The sequence below is a fragment of the Parasteatoda tepidariorum genome, chromosome 12, assembly GCF_982258835.1.
Source record: "Parasteatoda tepidariorum strain Cologne lab strain chromosome 12, Ptep-v5.0, whole genome shotgun sequence".
Taxonomy (NCBI): Eukaryota; Metazoa; Arthropoda; class Arachnida; order Araneae; family Theridiidae; genus Parasteatoda; species Parasteatoda tepidariorum.
In genome coordinates, this window is record NC_141766.1 from 7030649 (window position 1) to 7050201 (window position 19553).

Consider the following 19553-nt stretch of genomic DNA (forward strand, 5'->3'; position numbering starts at 1 on the left):
ATGAATATATTATTTTTTTAATTTTTAAAGAAAAGTAATTTGCTTATTGCTCAGAAAGAAGCAAGATCAAAATACTCAGAAGTTAAATAATCAGCTGTTTAGAGGCCTCATCATCTTGTACTACAGGTTTAACTTTTTTAAATATTTTACTAAATTTTTTTTTTTGGTCTTGTCAAACATATGGTGATAAAGTTTTTTCCAACAATCCAGTACCTTTGTTATATTAAATGTTTTGATCTTTAAATGCTTCTAGTTATTAAATGTCTCGTAAAAATTTATGAAAAAGGAAATTATTGATTTCTCTAAAGCAATGTATTAAACGTGAGCATATATGATATTTTTAAGATAGAAAATAAATTTTTCTTTCAACAATAAATGTATTAATGTTACCTCAAAAATTACTTTAGCCATGATTTGAGAATGTGGCTGTTGACTAGACAAAAATTCTGTTATGATTTTATTCAGAACTTCCTGTACTGGGAAAAATTCCATCAGGAAGCTAGGCAATATCTCACATATAATGTCTGCTTCAAAAGGATAGGCTTTTTTTACTCTGTCAAAGAAAAAATACAAATGTATTAAATAAATGAATAAAACATTTTAACACGTTTTCTCATTTTTAAATAAAATGGTTCATACTTGATATTTTTCAGTACTGTAGTAGATATACAAGAGAAAACATAATTTTAACATGAGAACATCCCTTTATAGGGAAAATTTTGAAAAGAATTCCCTGCTCAAGGGAAATGTTACCAATATTTATAATTATTACAAAAATAATATTAAGACTTTTTGATTTTTCCTGTCAATGCAAGAGTTTTTCCTCTAGCAGTTGCTTGTCTGAGAATTTTTCCCTAAATATGGTTCACTTGAACCATTTCTATGACACTATAAAATGTAGAAAACCAACAAATATGTAGAAGGTACTTGAGTAGAACCATGACCATGTTGATTGCTAATGTTTTTACTTAATTAAGAAGTGCTATCAGTTAAAATAAATAGATTTTTTTTTAAACAAAGCTGGTTAAAACCAACTGTGAAAGTTAAACCCTACATACAATCAAAACATTTGACTCTTAAAAATCATTTTCATAGTTCTTTATTTTCCTAAAATACTGGAACAATTCATGAGACATTTATACTTCAGTTTTAAACAGCAGCTATAAATGTTTAAATATCATAGAAAACTGGAGTCTGGATTTGTCGATATCTGAGTAAATATTCAGGAAAATTTTTATGAAAGCTTAGAGGCAGAGTGATAAGTAAAGCTTGAACTTATTTTTTTATGTGATAAAAATGCAACTGGTTAAATATTAAAACGTTTGATATATTACTATGAAAACATTAAATAAATATTAAAAAATTGTACCAACATTAAAAAGTGATGCATATACAACTCTTTGTTTTGTGTACAGCATTACCTTTGACTAGTAAATCTAAGAAGATAGATTAAATGTAAAAAAAAAAGAAGAAGTTATCATTGTAACAAGTTCTGTAACAACAACGAAACTCGGATAATTAATTTTAAAAAAATAAATAAAATTTCAAACAAATATTAAAATATAACAAATAACAATAATTTAAGTTTCCTGAGTATCTTTGAGATTAAAAATATGTTGAAAAAAATATTTTTTTTGCTGTCATAGTTTTTTAATCTTGTATAAGTACTAAGGAAAAAGCATTTCCATCATTGTGCAATTAAAAATAATATTACATATTTTCAGTTTTTAATTTCACATGAAAATTAAAATTAGAAAAACCCATTGATACCTATCAAATAGTGTTGTAACACGCTCCATAGCAACAAGCAAAAATTCAGCATCTATCTGTCTCGCAGCAGTTTGTGTTTTTTCTGTAATCTTAGAAGTGTCAGGAACCAGTTCATTCGACCACATATTTGTACTTTTGCCTAAAATATTTAATGCAAAATTCTTACAATTTTCAAAACAATAACTTAAATGTTCACTTAAAAGATAAATTATCAAAGGACTATAAATAGAACTTATTTTTGAACAAAAATGTTTTTAACATAATAATTTAAAATAGAAAATGTAAGTTTAATTAAAACTACACAAAAAGAGCATAAATAATGGAACACAAACAGACATACTATAGTTTAAGATTTATATTGATAATTTTTCTCTTATGCTAAAACACAAAATGGAAGAAGTACATAGATTAAGCAGAAAATTACAAACCATTTACAACAAAGTAAAAAGGAGGTTCACGTGTTACAAGATGTTGATATTGAAAGAAAAAGATTACCATACATGCGGAAAGAATGGAATAGTAGAAAGGCTATTAATTGAATTATTAAAAGTTTTCAAAATATGAAATGATTCTCAGAAATTGAGCTATGGAGCAGTGCTGAATGACATAATATTGTCTTCGAACAATAAATCCCATTCCTACATTCAGGAAGTTATTCCCTCAATGTAGTTTCCATTTTACTGTCAACTTACAGGAGGCCTGATATCATGTGTGGCATTAAAAGATGAACAAAAACTTGATTTTTCACTGCTGATTCTCTTAGACTGTTAAGAATGATTGCACATGAAAATTTCTTTAATTAAAATTCAGACATACAAATGAGAACCTGATTAATGAAATATATTTACTCACAAAAACTTCCCCAATCAGGTTTTTGTTCTGAATTTGCATAGGCGATTTTTTCAAGTGCAGAGTGAATGGCCCTGCATCATGGGGTGAAGACAAGTATGAGCCAGGCTAGGAATCAGGCGTGCGATGACTGGCTTTTTCCCCCTATCCTTACAAGATGGAGTTCTTAACTTCAGGAATGGTGAAAATTTGACAAGCCTTTTGTCAGAGCCATGGTAGCGGAGATAGCACTCGCCTCCCAATGAGGTGAACTGGGTTCGAATCCCAACAATGGCTGGTCGATTCGAATTCTGTACCAACCACAGTGCTGATGTAAAATATGCTCAGTGACAGACGGATCATGGTTCAGAGTCCCCTTGATGTCAGGCTAACTGTGTGAAGTTCTCATGGTTTTTCACTCCATGTAACACATATGCGGGTTAGTTCCATGAAAAAGTTCTCCAGGAAGGCAAATTTCTCCTTATACTTTCCAGAAGTTCCCTTGTCTTCTGCATTGGGCTCAAAATTGGAAGGCTATGGCATTAAAAATTGGTAGTCTTAAACCCTAAATTAGGTCAGCTGTTCAATGACGGTTATAAAAAGCAAATTGTTATGATTGTGAAGTCTGAAGACTGCTTTAAAATATCCATTTTTGGTCTCCATGTAGAAAGGGTGACATTTTAGGAGACTAGAACAAAATCCGAAAGATGAAGATGCCAGAAGATGAAGACAAAATATGGAGCATCCAAGAGCTACAACCACATGGCAAATTCAGTGGTATACTTGGCTGCCAGAAAACCAGGTACCGTATTTTTTGGCGGAAGAGCCGCGGCGCTATCGAAAAAAAGATGTTTTTTTCCTACATGCGGCACTTCCGATGCAGCGGCGTTTCCGACGAAATATTTTTTAGTAGCAAAAAAATTTGTCAATGAAAGCTTTATTAATTTTCTGAGAGAAAGACTATTAAAAAAAATTAATAACGAAGTTGACGAAATATTCGCCCGTATCGCGATCTGCTGCAGAACATCGCCAATTCTTAGCAAACTTTCGGCAGCAGCCAGTAAGAAAATAAATAAACGAAATAATAATTTTAAAAAAAACATCGCATAAGGAGAAAATTTAAAAGGTATGCATCTTGTATCCACCCCCAGCTTAAGAAAAAATCGCAAGCTGGAAATCTATTTAGCGCCTTGGCAATTGCAATTTGAGCGAACAGAAAAGGAAGAAAAGGACCCTAAATCCGACACTCACGGGACTGACGAAATGCCGAACTTCGGATCTCTTTTGGAAATTCCAATATGGCCCCCAAATATTACTATAATTCAATTCCACTGTTAATTTCAGAAAAACCAATAAATTTAGTCAAGTTTTGATCGTAGATTATGATGGGGTGAATTTAAAACTGGCACATCTTAAGATAAATTTTACTAATCAAAATAATAATCTATATTATATAATCAAGAAGAAATAATCAGAATCCTATGAAGAAGAAATAATCGTTTCTTCTTTGGAGCGAGATCATAGTTCTAGTTTTTTTCTTTTAGATAACATTTTGTTTTAACAAAAGACGCTTACCTCGCAAGAAAAGAAAAAAAAAAGCTAACAGCTAACACAAAAAATTTTTTTTTTAACAATTAATGCTAAGAAACTAACAATGAATAACAACAAAAAACAAGCTAAAAACTAATAACGATAAAAAAAAACAAGCAAGCAACAATTAACAAGAAAAAATAAAAAGCGGCAAAATATAAAAAATTTATTAATCGAATAAGAAACCGCAAAAGGAATAACATTCATTTTGTTGTCCACATTGTAGTTTCAATGTCAACTGGGTGTGGCCAATTTATAGTCAAACAGAGGAGGGAAATTTGGGGGCAAATCAGTAAAGTGCAAGCACAGCTGTCAAGATTGATTGATCAGTTTTTTTCAACTTCCATTTCTTTATTTTGTTCATTGGAAATGCAGGTGTTTTTACTTCTCACTTTATTTTAAACTGCTTTAGAAACAGATGTTTCCTTTGACACAAATTTTTTTTCAAGCTTCTTTTTTATTTTTAAAAGATAAAATAAAATAAGTTACTATAACAGAATAAAATTTCAAATAAAAAGAATATAGCTGATTTTTTTTCGTCTTATCAATATAAATTTCTTTAAAAAAAAAAAAATTAGATTAGATCAGATTAAGTGCCGAATTTTGGAATGCTGGATTAGGAGTCCCATACCCTTTTCTTTTCCCCAACCCCTTTAAAATATAACTGATTGATTCCTCCTAAACAGCTCCAATAGAAATGACACGTGGAGGAGGTGGGGTACACCCCTCTTTTAAACATTTTCTTCTCTCTTTCTAAGTTGAGTCACATTGGGTTATTTCCATTGAAGGAGAGGGCATTCTACCCACTAAAATTCCACCCTCAAAGATTGTGAAAGTGAAACTTATTTCCCCTTCGCTCATTCCTTCAGAATTTTCTTGGGGCCTGCTTAGTTATTTCTTATTTTGTTATTATTAGCTGTTTCTTTATTATGTAATAGTTTTTCCTCAAATTGTTAACGGTAATAAATTTTAAAATCTTTCTTTTAATAAATTTTTATTTTATTTTTCTTATGACATTGTTCTACGGATTTCTGTAATCAGTTCAGCCTTACTAATTCAGCTACTGAACATATAAACATTTTTTTGCTGTTCTTCTGTTTTTCGGTGCGGTGCCAACTGGTAAGAACAACTTTATTTTATATAGTTTTGTTGTTTTCTTTTTTTCCTTCTTTTTTTTCTGAAAGAGAAAACTTTTTTTGTTGCTTTTTTTTCTGCTGAAAAAGAAATTTTTTATTATAATTTAGAAGTTAAAACTTTACTTTATGAAACGCATAAAAAAATTTTATATTTTATTATACAGATATTCTAAATGGTAATTTGAAGGTCTCTTCTAAAAGGATGCTGATATACGCGGTTTAGCGCCATTGCGGCGCTTACTATAACTTTTTTTTAAAAAATTTCATTTTTATCGGGGTGCGGCGCTTTCGCCGAAAAATACGGTAAGTCTTCAGCACCAATTAAATAATTTACAGCTTAAACTAAGAACCAAAAAAATTTAAATAATAAAAGAAAATAATCAACAAAGTGAAAGAATGTTTTTAATGCAAAATAGTGGCTTAAAATCATTGCAGTTACACAATATACTTACTTAAAAAACAATATAAATAAAGGTGCAGAAATCAATATACTGTAGCACAGTTCTATGACCAAGAACTTTTCTTAGTGTCTGAACACGAAATGAGAATAGAAATGTAAAGAAATAAACATGTTACAATAAGAAATAAAGTGGGTCAATCAGTAGGGGAAGAGAAACAAGTTTAAACAATATAATAAAGAAAGGGAGATAAGAAAAGTGTGGCTAGGGTGAGAACCTTAGGATGCAAGATGTAGAAACTAAATTAGAAATTTCCAAATATTAGGAACGAATGGAATACTAAGAAGATCAGTAACTAAGCTATCAGAATTTTGCAGAACAAAGAACAATTTTCCAGAAGCCAAAGTCTAGAAAGTAGATGAAGAGCAGTTTTGAATGATTTTAGAAGAAAACTCAAACCTATGTTTAGAATCGAAATTATGTAAGGTCGGAAGGTAATTTAATACAGTCGAATCCCATTTTTGCAAAATTCGAAATAGCGAAAATTTCAAAGTAACGAATATTTTCCGAATCCCCAAATGTATTTCCATGTGAACAATGTATAAAAAATACCGATATTACGAAATCAATTACCCGATTTTGCGAAGGCGAAAATGAACACCAGGTCTTATTTTCTTTGATGAACAAGACACATTTCTTCAAAAATGTTCTCAGAAATGAAATGTTTTATCACCCTTAAAATACTAATAAGTTTCAAATGTGAAAAACCTGTCAAAAAAAGAAGAATCACTGGAAAGAGACCACCCTGAGTTGACCCTTGCATTGATTCATTCATGTTTTAAGAAGTCAAAATATACATGCTTTTAAAAGAGGGAATTCTATTCAATAGAAAGGGCTTGTCAAGAATGATAGATTAGAAGTGACCACCCTTAGCAGAACAATTCCATTCTTGAATTACAACTGACTAAATAGGGGGGGGGGAGAGCTGTTCTAAAAGCGCAAGGTGTAAAAGGGGTGTAAACAAGTTTCAGAAAATTATCAGAGTGGTGTGCAACTTCAATAGGAGAAGGTTAGTTAAATCAGTTTGTCTGCTTTCAACGTTTGCAAGCATTTTGTTTTCCTTCTTAAGAGCATAATGAGTGGTTAAAAGCGTAAACAATTTTCCATTAAGGAAAAACTTTAAATTATTTCAGAAGTTAATCATGGGATAAAAAAAGCTGACGTTGGACAAAGTATGGACTATCCCCATCTACTCTATCTACTTTTTTAAAAAATCGAACGAAGTTGGAACAGCAAGTGCAATCAGCATTGATCGGATCACATAGAAAAAATATACGACTTTCAAATTTTCAAGATGTAGATGCAGCTGTTTTTACATGGTTCCAGGATATTCGCTCCCGTAACATTCCAATTTCCGGGCCCCTCATTCGTGAAAAGGCTTTAGAATTTGCAAGAACTTTTGGAAACGAAAATTTTCAAGCAAGTGTTGGTTGGTTGAATCGATTCAAGGAACGTTATGGTATTGTTGCAAAGCAATTTTGTGGTGAAGCCAACTCTGTTGATTTAAGAGCTGTGAATGACTGGAAATCAGAAAAAATATCGGATGCAATTAGGTCTTATGATCCTTCTGATGTTTTCAACGCAGACGAAGCGGTAATTTTTTTCCAGTTGTTACCAAACAAAACCTTGGCATTTAAAAAGGATAAATGCATTGGAGGCAAAAATTCAAAACTGCGTTTAACTGCTTTGCTGCAATATGTCAGGCACTGAAAAGAGAAAAGTTATGGCTATCGGCAAATCTGCCAAAACTAGGTGTCTAAAAAATGTAAATTCACTACCTTGTGATTATAGATCTAGCCGCAAAGCGTGATGACTACTGGAATATTTAATGAGTGGTTGGTTAAGTTTGATGAAGATATCAAACGTAAGAAAAGAAAAATTCTGCTTCTTATTGATAATTGTTCACCCCACAATGAGCCACCGAAATTGGAATGTATTCACATCGAATACTTTCCTCCTAATTGTACGTCAATTTTACAACCTCTTGACCAGTGTATAATTAAAGTGGTAAAAGGAAAGTATCGAACACAACTTCTGAGGCGTATGCTTGTGCAAATCGGAAACAAAGAAGCAATTACGAAACCAGATGTAAAGCAAGCGATGGATATGATTGCTGGAGCATGGAAAGACATTAGCCAAAAAGTCGTCTGTAATGGATGGAAGAAAGCAAATTTAATTTCGGCAATCGACAATGAAACAGTCGATCAAATTAATGATGTTATCATCGATTTGCAGCCTTTATGGTAACATGTGACAAAAGAAACATCAGTGCCAAACGAAGTCAGTCTTGACAATTTTCTGACTGCAGATGATGATGCTAGAACATGCGAAGCATTGACGGACAATAATATTGTACGTATGATTCAAGAAAACAAACAAAAATCACTTTCGGACAGCAGCGATGATGAAGAATGTCCAGAAGAAAACAATGTACCTACAGCTTCACAAGCCTTGGCCAATTTGGAAGCTGTAAAGAAATATTTATCGGCACAAAAAAACTTTTCAGATACTTTGTTTGAACATGTGCATAATTTGGAAATTTTTTTTAATTTCTACTGGTTCTAAATAATTTGTTCAGAAAAAAATTACTGATTATGTATCTGCCTAATTAGTAAGTGTTAATAAATTCATTGTTTACATTAGTTTGGTGCGCTTTTTTAATATTACATTGATATTTTCCCAAATCTAGATTAAAAAATATAATATCAAAACTATAAATTGATTTTTCATACGAATAGTAATTCCAATGTAACGAAATAATATTTGTTAATGTTGAAAATTCGTAATATCGGTGTAACGAATTTTCATTATTGCGTAGAAATAGCTTCGGTCCCATGGAATTCGTTAAAACGGGATCCGACTGTATATACTGATTTTTGTTATATTTGTCAACACTTTAAAATTTCACAAAATATTATGATATATTTTAGAACTACAAAGAAGCAAAAAAACCATCATAAATGTATCAACTCTAAAATCTATTTAATAGGTTACTTCCTGCAGTTAAAATATCACACTTTTTCTATTGCTATGAAAAGCTAAGCAATAACAAATTAATATGTTACAGCTGATAGTGTAAAAAATGGAATCATCATTTGAATTTTATCGATATTCCCTTAGAACGGACTTTCATTAGGGCGTATTCTGTTACACTGAAAGAATACGGTTGCATTTCACATTTTGTGATGCATTCCGAAAAAACACCTTCATGCTCATTCACTGAAGTCAAAACACATTATGATAAACAAAACATTTGCACCTGATGTCATAACACAAATGTCATACTCCTCATTTTTCTTTTAGTAGAAACAACTGCTAGCCCCCATCCTAAAAATAAATTTTATGGACTCGAGACATATTTTCAAATACAGAAAAATTTGCCACCGACACTGAATATAGAAATAAATGCCACCGACTCTGAAACAATAGAGAAGCAACTGCCACCAATTCTAAAACAATATTTAATATACAAACAACCGCCGCCGACTTTTAACTATTTAATAAAGATGCAACTGACGCCGCAATCATAAAAACTCTACACATTTTAAAATATTTCAATATAGAAAAAACTGCCGGTGTATCCATAACTTGAAAATCGTTATGGCTATCACACTTTAAAAAGAGAAAGGAAAAAAATGCTGCAGATATTTTAGTATAGAAACAATTGCCATCACAGTCTTTGCCCTCAAGCAGTAGCTCTACTCCAAATGAAAATGCATGACACCTCAATTAACAGGCGACACCAAATGAAAATTCAGCTGCCCAACTATTTGGCCAACTTAGAGGTTGGGCAGCTCCAAAGAGCATGATACATCAACCAGAGGTCTATTGTACCAGTCAGCTGAAGTTGCTGAAAAGTTTCATCAGAATTCCAAGTCCATATTCTCTGGTTTTTTAGTCCGATCTCTGGTTTATTGATTTCCGAACATCTAACATTTTCGCCTCTTTCTTAAAACCAACAATCAAGTTAACATTCCCCATATGTTCACTTTTTAATCTTACTTTTCCAGTACTTTCACTTTTGGGCTAATGTATAACACTGTAACAAAACACAAAAATATTATTAAAAAAAAGATTTGCAAATTAAATGACAAATTTCCCAAATTTATAAGTGAAAAAATACTAAAAATCTTTACCTATATACATGCATGAAAGAAAAAAACCTAAGGCAGCCAAAGAAGTAATAGGCGTTCCACTTCGTATCCTAAAAGAAGTTAAATTTAATTAACTTTAATTCATATATACCTTAAAAACACTTAAAAAAAATAGCAATCTTTTTTAATATTGAATTAATGGTATTTAACTAGTCTAATGATAACTTTTAGCACAACTGTTTAAAAATATATTTTAACAATAAAACAAACTTTTATGCTTTGTAATTAAATATAACAGTGAAAATGCTTTTTTTTAGATAAATCTCCCAACGCTAAATAAGGAGCAAACTACAGACTTAAACAGTTTTCTGACAACATTTCTATATAACATAAACAAGGATAGCCCTGAGTTCATCGTCATTTAGAATTTAGTTACAGCAATTTATTACAGAAATTGAATTATGTTTGATGGAATGTTGAGTTTCATAACAAAAGAAACATAATTGGTTATATTGATCGCAGCTTAAACCACATTACGCACTGAAGATAACAAAATCAAAAAGTACTAGCAATTTAGTCTGACAGAGATGAAAGATAGATCAGTAGGAAGCCTTAGGGCCCCTAGAACCTGTGTTTATGTGAAAAAGATAAACATCTTGAGGAAATGTAGTCTAGAAAAATATGTTGGAGAACTTATTCCCCCTGAGTTTTCGCTTAATTAATTATTTTCATATTTTAAGTGTTTTAAACAATGATGGTTAGAAAGCTTACTTAATATGCTCTTGTTCACATTAGTAACAGTCGAAGAAAAACTAATAAAACCGATTTTCTAATTAATAAAGCATAGTAGATGGTTGCAGAGTTCTAATAAAACAGGTAGAAGATGTTATTAAGACATGTCATTAACATTATTTTTTAATAGGGCACATAGGATTTCTAATAATTATTTTAGCATGTTAAAATAAATATCATTAATGGATTATATTTAATGTTTCTGTTTTTGCATACTCAAGCCCAGGGAAGAAAAAAAAAAGAGTTTAAAATCATAACAGTAAAATATAAAGATACTGCAAAAGAAACAAATATTAAGCACATCCTAAACATAAAAAGCCTTATTAGATATCAGTTTAAATTCATGCAAATCATAATAAATAATTTGAGTGTAATGAGGATAGTATGGCATCCCTTATTTTTAAAAAATCCTTGAAATGACCAACAATTACTGTTTAGTTGCATTTGATAATAATATTTTATGCTTTAGTTAATGATAAATGACAAATTTTTAACTAATACAAAATTTATAAATTAAATTTAAAACGTATCATTCTAATATTCAACTGTTAGCAAAAATATAGTTCCAAGTATATATTTTAAATTGTTTTATATAATAACAATTTACATCACAACATTATTTTTTCATACATTAATAATTTTTAAAGACAAATAACACTTCACGGGTATCAATAGCATGGATACTTTCAATTTAACCTTCTTAGGACATTAAAAATTAGATTTAAAAATCAACTAAACTATTATAAAATATTTAAAACTCTATAATTTAGTTATCAATAAAATGTGCTCATTTCATTAATGGACCAAAAAATTTGATACTTTTAATTCATTTCTAAGTTTTATTATAACACTCATTGTAAATATTTACTACACACACCAAAAAATAAGCGTACAATTTTATTTTTTTTTCGATATAAAATATTCTTAATAACATTTAATGTTCATATAAAGATTATGATACCATCTAGAATCTTAGATAACAAAGGGTTTTTACCTATCAACAGTTAATTTAAGCAAAACATTTGCTTCTTTCCCAGTTAAAATTTCAGCTACTAAAAGACGTTCTAAACCATGGAGAACAGTTAAATACACAGAACTTGAACAACAGTCATCAGTGGATACACAGATATTATGGCAAATCTAAAAAGATAAGTAGTTATAAGAAATGCAAAAGTTTAAACCTTATTTAAAGTATAAAAAAGTTGATATTTAATTGAATAATTGCTAAAATTTATATTAAATAAAATATTAACTAAGAAAATAAATATTTCAATATGTCACATGTCTTAAAGACTATGTAAAAACTAAATGCAACAAGGCATTCTTTATTAGGCGAGGAATTTCTTTAATGAATACTTAGGGACAATAAACAAAAAAAATCTAGTCTCAACTAAACTTATTTAAAACTCCTTTATTAATACCATTATTTTACCAACATTAAACATGAAGGTATTTAATTCACTCCTCATAATTTTCAGGGGTAGCAAACATCTGCTGATAATTTGTCTCAAGTATTTGCCATCATCATCTTCTGAATGTAAAAGTGCGGTACTTCATTAATAATGTATAAATTAAGTAGCAACTTTTTAGTCAGATTAAATATTGTTAAAAATTACTACAAGGAAATTAAAATAATATGAAAATTACATTGAAAATTTACAGGAAAATTCAATATTTATGAGATAAACCCTTAAAAATCAGACATATCAAATTCAGAATATTCCTTAATGCAACACTTTACATGGAAGAATAAAAAAATTTTATTTCTACTACTTTCTAAGAGAGCAATATTGCTTCATTCCAATTTTCTTGCTTAAATAGCATGATTATTAACTCCCATTCATAGTGTTTTTTTAAAATTTATTTTCTGTAATTATTAGGGCGGACTTGAGTGAAATTGTTACAGTTAAAAAAAGTAAATTCATGCATTTTAGGACAATGAATATTTTCTTCATATTTTTTGTGTTACTAAAAATGCTGATTAAAGACTCCCTCCCAAATTCTCTCAGAAATAATCAATGTATACAAATTCTCATTTTTTTCCTTCTAAAAAAAAAGAGAGAAAATTTATGCTACAACCCTGAGCAATTTTTATTTTTTTACCCCTCAAGATAATTCTAAAGAAAAGCAATACCACTTTCAATTGTAAAGGTAATCCTTTTATCTCCCCTTCCCTCCTGAACAAGACAAAATTTTGTTATTCGCTTGCAGGTTGCTAAAGCATCATTAGATTTCTATCCAGCTTCGATGTATGTCAGATAAAATTGGTTCAGTTTGAACTTCTATGGTCTTTAATTAACAGGAGGATGCCTGTTCTGGGTTTATAGCTAGTTTATATTTGAGTGAAATAGAAAGAAAGCTTTCAAATGAGCTGGGATCATTCTTTTATATTTTACCTTAGAATTTCATTTTCAAATTTTTACTATAATACAACTATTTTAATTATTACAGTTTAAATTTAAAATTATTAAAATACAATTTAGACAAATTTATAGACAATAGGCAAATATTCATCAAACCAAAGAAAAAAAAATGATTCAGTTGAGAAAGTATACAGTACTAAAATGTAAAATTTACAAACATGAAATGAATGGCAAAGATGAATGAATGATCTATTGAAATATCAAAGATAATGTATTATAAGTATAATAAGGATTAAATAAGTAAGTAAAAATTGTAACTCATTTTCAGAAAATTTCAACCAAATACATAATAAACAAGTACTCAATAAGTTAAAACAAGTAGTTTTGGGACAATAGAAAAAATCTGAAATCCATTAAAAAATCATAAAAATATATTCCAAAAGGAAAGAAATTTTCATGAAAATATAAATAATAGAAGGCATTTCTAAAACAGTATTTTTAATGGACCAGTATACTTCAGTAAACACTACTATGCTCCAGTTTTAAAAGAAAAAGGTTAACAAGAAATATAAATGAAAGGTCAGAAAGAAATTTTACCTCATAAATTTTTTGAGGAAATTCTTCTGCAGCAATATCTTCATGATAATTTTCCATTATATAAAATGTAACAGCCCATAACATCAAAACATGTTCTTCATTATCACAAAAAGGATTTTGCCTGAAAGAAAGATATATGCAGCTTAAAAAAATTCTAAAAGCAAATGTCTGTGATTTAAAAACTAAATAAGGTTATTAAAAGTATAGAAAAAGTAAGTTTTGTGTATATACATATATATACAGTGGGTTGTTTGGAAAGTAATTTCGTTTTTTCAAACAGAGGATTTCAACAAATTTCTTCGCAGCCAACATCATACTACAAGTCATATAATCATTATAAATTTTGAAAACTAATATAGGAAGACTTACTTGTTGGACTGATTCTATGTAGTAGTTTTTGGTTGGGGTCCCTTCAAATATAGAAAGAGAATAGCAGCATTTTTGGCACATTTAACTGCTTACTATCAAAAGGTAAAAATGCTGTTCAAGCAAGAAAAAATTACCCAATGCGTATGGATAAGATGTATTAACAATACAGCAGTGCAAAAACTGGCTTGCAAAATTTCAATTAAGAGGCGCGAAGATTCACTATGCCAATTTAGGCTGATGAAGCAAAATAAAGGCATTAAGGCTGGAAAGTTACTAACCCAACTTTGATGTTAATAATTAGATTAACATCAAGTGAGATTAATAATAATAAATTTATTGAGAAAGACAGTTTTGTATTTAATTTGTTATTTTAGGGCATATCTTTAAAAGTTGTTTAGAATAAATTTGAAAGGAAGTCAGATAATATCAACAGACAGCAAAACTAAAATTTTTATATCAAAACATTTTTTTTTCTTTGCAAAAAATAATAAATTTAGAATATTGAAAAATGGAATGAATGACTAGCACAACTCTTTTCAGGTTTTATATAATACACAGTTACTTATTGCTCCTAACTCTCAGGCAGCATTAATGGTTAATTTAATGTTACTGAATAAAAATAATGCAATAAATGATTATAATGTATGTATTTCATAAAAACTTACAAATTAGTATTTTCAAAATGTTTTAAAACATATTCTGTTGCTGTGGGCAAAATAGGAAAAGCATCATCACCCCCTCCTTGTTCCAATAAATATAAAATTCCATGTAAAGAAGAGATTCTAGTTGGAAGAAATGTGCTTTTCAAATTTAATTCTAGAAGTTTTTTTAATCGATCAAGTAAATCTTGTTCCTAAAAAAAAAGTTCAAATCACTACAAAATATTTAAGTCAACAAAATATATAACATCCTTAAATCACAAAAAAATCAATTAAATGTGTTGTTGAAAGAAATCTATTTTATATTAAAATTAATACTGCACACAATAAATAAAATGTTTAAAAGAGAGCATCAATTTACTAAGAAAAATAAATATGAAAATTACCTGTGTGCATAAAAATAGATATGGCTCCTGTAGCCAAAGATGTACATTATAGAATGCCTTTGCTTTTAGCAGCCAATTACAGAACAAGAGAAATCTAGTACCAACATGAAACTTTAAAATTTAATTTATAACAATTCAAATTAATTAAAATTTAATCTGAAATGCCATATTTTTTTTTTAAAAAATTAATTGATATAGCTTTTTCAATTGTATAATTTAATAATCATAGCTACTGCTTGGATTTAAACCTTATTAAAATTGAACTTATAATAAACTACAAATCACATAGATGTGACTAAGAATATTAAATAGTAAAACCCTATGTATATAGATATAATATAGCCTTGTATTTAATAATAGTAAAGATTAACTTTGATTATTATTGTAACTAAAATAAATGATTAACTCACATGTTTTGTATAAGTCAGGATCTGTCTAAAGATTTTTAATTAAACTTTTTTAAAGAATGTTTGTATACACTTACAACACCCAAAACTGCAGCAGCTTTGCAAATTCCAAAAATGAGATATTGAGCAATCATTTCATCTTCAGCAGGATGAATTCGTTGAACTTCTAAAAATGTATCAAGCATCCATTCAAACTGTGCTTTTTCCATGAAAATATCTGACAGCGCAACAACCTAAACACAAACATGAAAATTAGGAAAAACTACATTCATAGTATTCTGATTATAATTATGAGTACAATCTCAATAAGCAATTCCTACATAAAATATTAATATAAAATTTATAAAATAAATAAAACTATTCTTACTCTTATTTCAATAAGTAAAATATCATAAAATTCATTACAAATAAAAAAAATTACAATTTTTAATTTCAGTATCGCTTTGTTTAGAACAGAAATACTCCAGTTTCCAGAATAATTTTATTAATGCCGCCTATACCTTACGAAACTTGTTACTACATTGGCTGAAAATAAAAAATAAACATATGAACCAAGAATTCATCATCATAAATATTTTATGATGTAAAACAAACTATCATTCAATCTTAACTACGTGTATAAATAGTGAACGGTTCCCAAGTTGAAACTTTTGAACTGAGCGATTTTTACTAGCTTTTTAATTAAAATAAAAAGAAGTTGGATCAAAAATCCAAATGCTTTGATATTTCAAAAAAATTATTTTAAAAACCGCATTTGTGTTCATAAAAAATAGGGTGTTCAAAACATAAACAAAAATAAAAGGACAAAAAGCTAAGAATCAGAACAAATAAGGTCAATATATTTTTTGTCAGGAACATCCAGACAACAACAAAACTTATAATAAAAATGGTATATTGTAATTTAAATTAGATTGATTTAAAATTTATATCAACAACCAATTCAATAATTAGAAATTAATAAAATTTTATTGCTACTAAAATATGAAGCAATATTTTATCTGAAGATTCAATAATGCTTGAATAATTTTATAAAAATTCAATAACAATTTTACATGTATGTTGATTCATCTGACTATTGAGATAAGTGTATTATTATCCTACAGTATATGTATGAAAATCACAGCTATAAATCACAAATCAACACTGATTTTAAAATGTAAACAAATTGCAGTTAAATTACCAAAAATTATTCCAGCCCTTAAAAACTAAATTTTGCTTTTAAGAGCTAGTTTTTTAAAAACAGGCTGGTTTAAAACATGTACGTTCTCAAACATATAATTTTCAAGACTTCTTTAGATAAAATAATTTGAGAAATGCTTTTTTAATTTTTCAAAAAACAATTTCCTTATAAATTTTAAAAGATGTGACATATGAAACAAAACACATTGATTAAGATGTAATATTTTTGTGACAAAATTGTTTTCACTTTCATGATATTTGTACTTAATTTTACACTTACAGATTTTGTGACTTCAGTTAATAACATGAGAGGTGTGAAGGGGCATGTCTGAGGAGATAACCACTGACTGTAAAGATCAAGAAGAAAATGCAAACATGAATGGATATCTAATCCTCCATTAGATAAAGATTGTTCTCTTTGCTGAAAGCTTGCAACACCCCCGACATTTGTAGATATAGGACTAGAATTTGATGATGCTGATCCATCTGGGTCTTCATTATCTTCAACTAATCCAGCTGCAGCATTTAAATACTCCAAAGAAACCTACAATATACTAACATGTCAGATATAAAGTGTGAGATTTAAATTATTTAAACAATATCAAAAGTATTCAACATGGTATTCCGGTGTCTAAGCCAACTTGTTCAGCCCCTAAATTGCAATGGTTGCAAAGCAAAATTGTTCACTGATTGATGCTGGCAAACCGATGCTACTCCTGGAGCTCTTAACACGCAATCATCAAAGAAGCTAGAGCTAGAAAAATTATGTCAAGTTTCTACCACTAGGAACCTACCTGTAGTCTCGTGCTTTCAAACAGACTTTGCTAAGGAACAGCGATCTTCATTTTTCTTCCCAACTATCGAATGTCCTTTACCTAATAATTTGCTAGTAAAAGCGATTTGATCACTAGCTTCTTCAATATAATAGTTTTTAAAATTATTATAAAGATGTTGATAACTTCAGATGCATAATTAAGAAACATATTTTCACTTATTTTTCTGTTCATCTTACGAATCTTGCAAATGCAAAATAAGAGAAAAAGATATTTTTCCTCTTATATCTAAAAAACCGAAATAAACTGGAAGATATTTTTAGTGCCAACAGAAAGGAAAAATAATAAAAAGCAAAATTGGAAGCACTGACATACATGGCAGCATTGTCAGGGGGGTATTACCAAGCAGCTAGTGCAGGAGCAGCTTCAATGATTGGCGATATATTACCACAAACAATCAAACTGCTCTAAGACAAACAAACTAAACCAAACAGCAAATCAGACGAAGACTATATACCCTAACTCCGATAGTCAATGTACAAGTGCAACAATTTACCAGATGGAAAATAGAATTTAGAAAGTTGAAGGTTCAAGTATCAAATAAGTATGTGGATTCAAGAATGTGTAAAAAGATGAAAAAATAGAAATAAAAATTACAAATAAACACTAAATTAAACAAATATACCTTAAAATAATGAAAGAAAATAATTTAACCTTAATATAACGAAGGGAAATGCAGACAGGCACTGGATCATAATTCAAGGTAATCCTACCTAACCTTCAATGCTTGCGTGTCCCTTCTGTAATTTAAAGCTAGGCATTACTTTGCCTCGGAAGGCATTCCTCTACTCAGCTACCTGTCTATAAATCCAATCGGGATATTATGATCCAGGAGAAGTTTGCGTAAAGATGCACATGATGTACATATATTGTACATATACATACATATATTGTACACACATACATACTGTTCATAAATAAATCGTACATGCATGCATGGGACTTACATTCAACATGCATATGATGTAAATAAATGCATACATATATTGCACACACACACACACACACATATATATATATATATATATATATATATATATATATATATATATATATATATATATATATATATATAATAAACAAATAAATACAATAAATAAATATATTTATGTTTCTCTTTTCTATTTTATATTTTTTCTTAAATAAACATCTATCTTCTAAAACTATTTATGATCAATTTTTAAAATTATCCAGTATAATATTACCTTGCGCACATCCATTTCGGGCCCATCCTTGGTAACTAACAAATCAAAACTCAGAATAACAAATCACTTCAGCAGTGCAGTAAGAATGACACTTTAAAACCCTCTTGTTACACTCAATTTGCGCTTTTGTTTTCATATTTTGTAATCTGGCAATCTTTCTGCGAAAACATTTTTAAATCATTTTTGAAAAATATCCGTCCATGTAAGTTGTTCTGATTTTGCTACTCGCTTTATAGTCCCCCCTATTTAATGTTTTTTCTTTTTCTTTTATTTTATTATCTGTTTTTACTTGTTATTTTTACTTATTTTTAATTTTTGTGATCTATTTTATTTGTTGTTATTTTTATAAAAATTTTTTTTGAGTGCTCCTCACACTATTGTATTAATATATTTTGCATTGGCTTTATTGATACAATATCAGAAAGCACTCTGTTTTACGGATATAATCGTGTGGGCTGAAGAAAAGATTCTATCTTTTTTTTTCCGGTTTTTTAATTAACATTTCATTTTTTTTTAAAAAACTGTTGTTTGTTGTTTTTTACTTATTATTTCCCACCCCCCTTTTTTTGATATGTCTATAATTTTTCCTTGTTTTATTCTTCATTTTGAACTTTGAATATATTCATTTTGAATATATATATATATACATATATATATATATATATTGTTCATAAATAAATCGTACATACAAGCATGGGACATACATTGAACATGGGACGTATATTGAACATGTCTTTATCGTGCTTATGTACTCATTATATATACACATATAGTGTACATATATGCATATGTATTCTCCATAAATAAATTGTACATGCATCCATGGGACATTCATTAGTTGTGCATGCAAACATGGGATATACATAGATTGTAAATGAATGCATGAA

At 29.1% G+C, this 19553-nt stretch overlaps 1 protein-coding gene across 1 annotated transcript in view; it reads right to left on the bottom strand.

The window, feature by feature from the left end:
* Nucleotides 1-19553, bottom strand: part of htt (huntingtin) — a 144988-nt gene that overhangs the window by 4905 nt on the left and 120530 nt on the right. The window contains exons 47-54 of the mRNA XM_016057666.4: nucleotides 16909-17172; nucleotides 15527-15682; nucleotides 14663-14850; nucleotides 13629-13749; nucleotides 11663-11808; nucleotides 9919-9986; nucleotides 1771-1909; nucleotides 391-553 (exon numbers count right to left, since the gene is read on the bottom strand). Of these exons, the coding sequence (XP_015913152.2) occupies nucleotides 391-553; nucleotides 1771-1909; nucleotides 9919-9986; nucleotides 11663-11808; nucleotides 13629-13749; nucleotides 14663-14850; nucleotides 15527-15682; nucleotides 16909-17172 (1245 nt within the window). The remainder of the gene's footprint in view (nucleotides 1-390; nucleotides 554-1770; nucleotides 1910-9918; nucleotides 9987-11662; nucleotides 11809-13628; nucleotides 13750-14662; nucleotides 14851-15526; nucleotides 15683-16908; nucleotides 17173-19553) is intronic.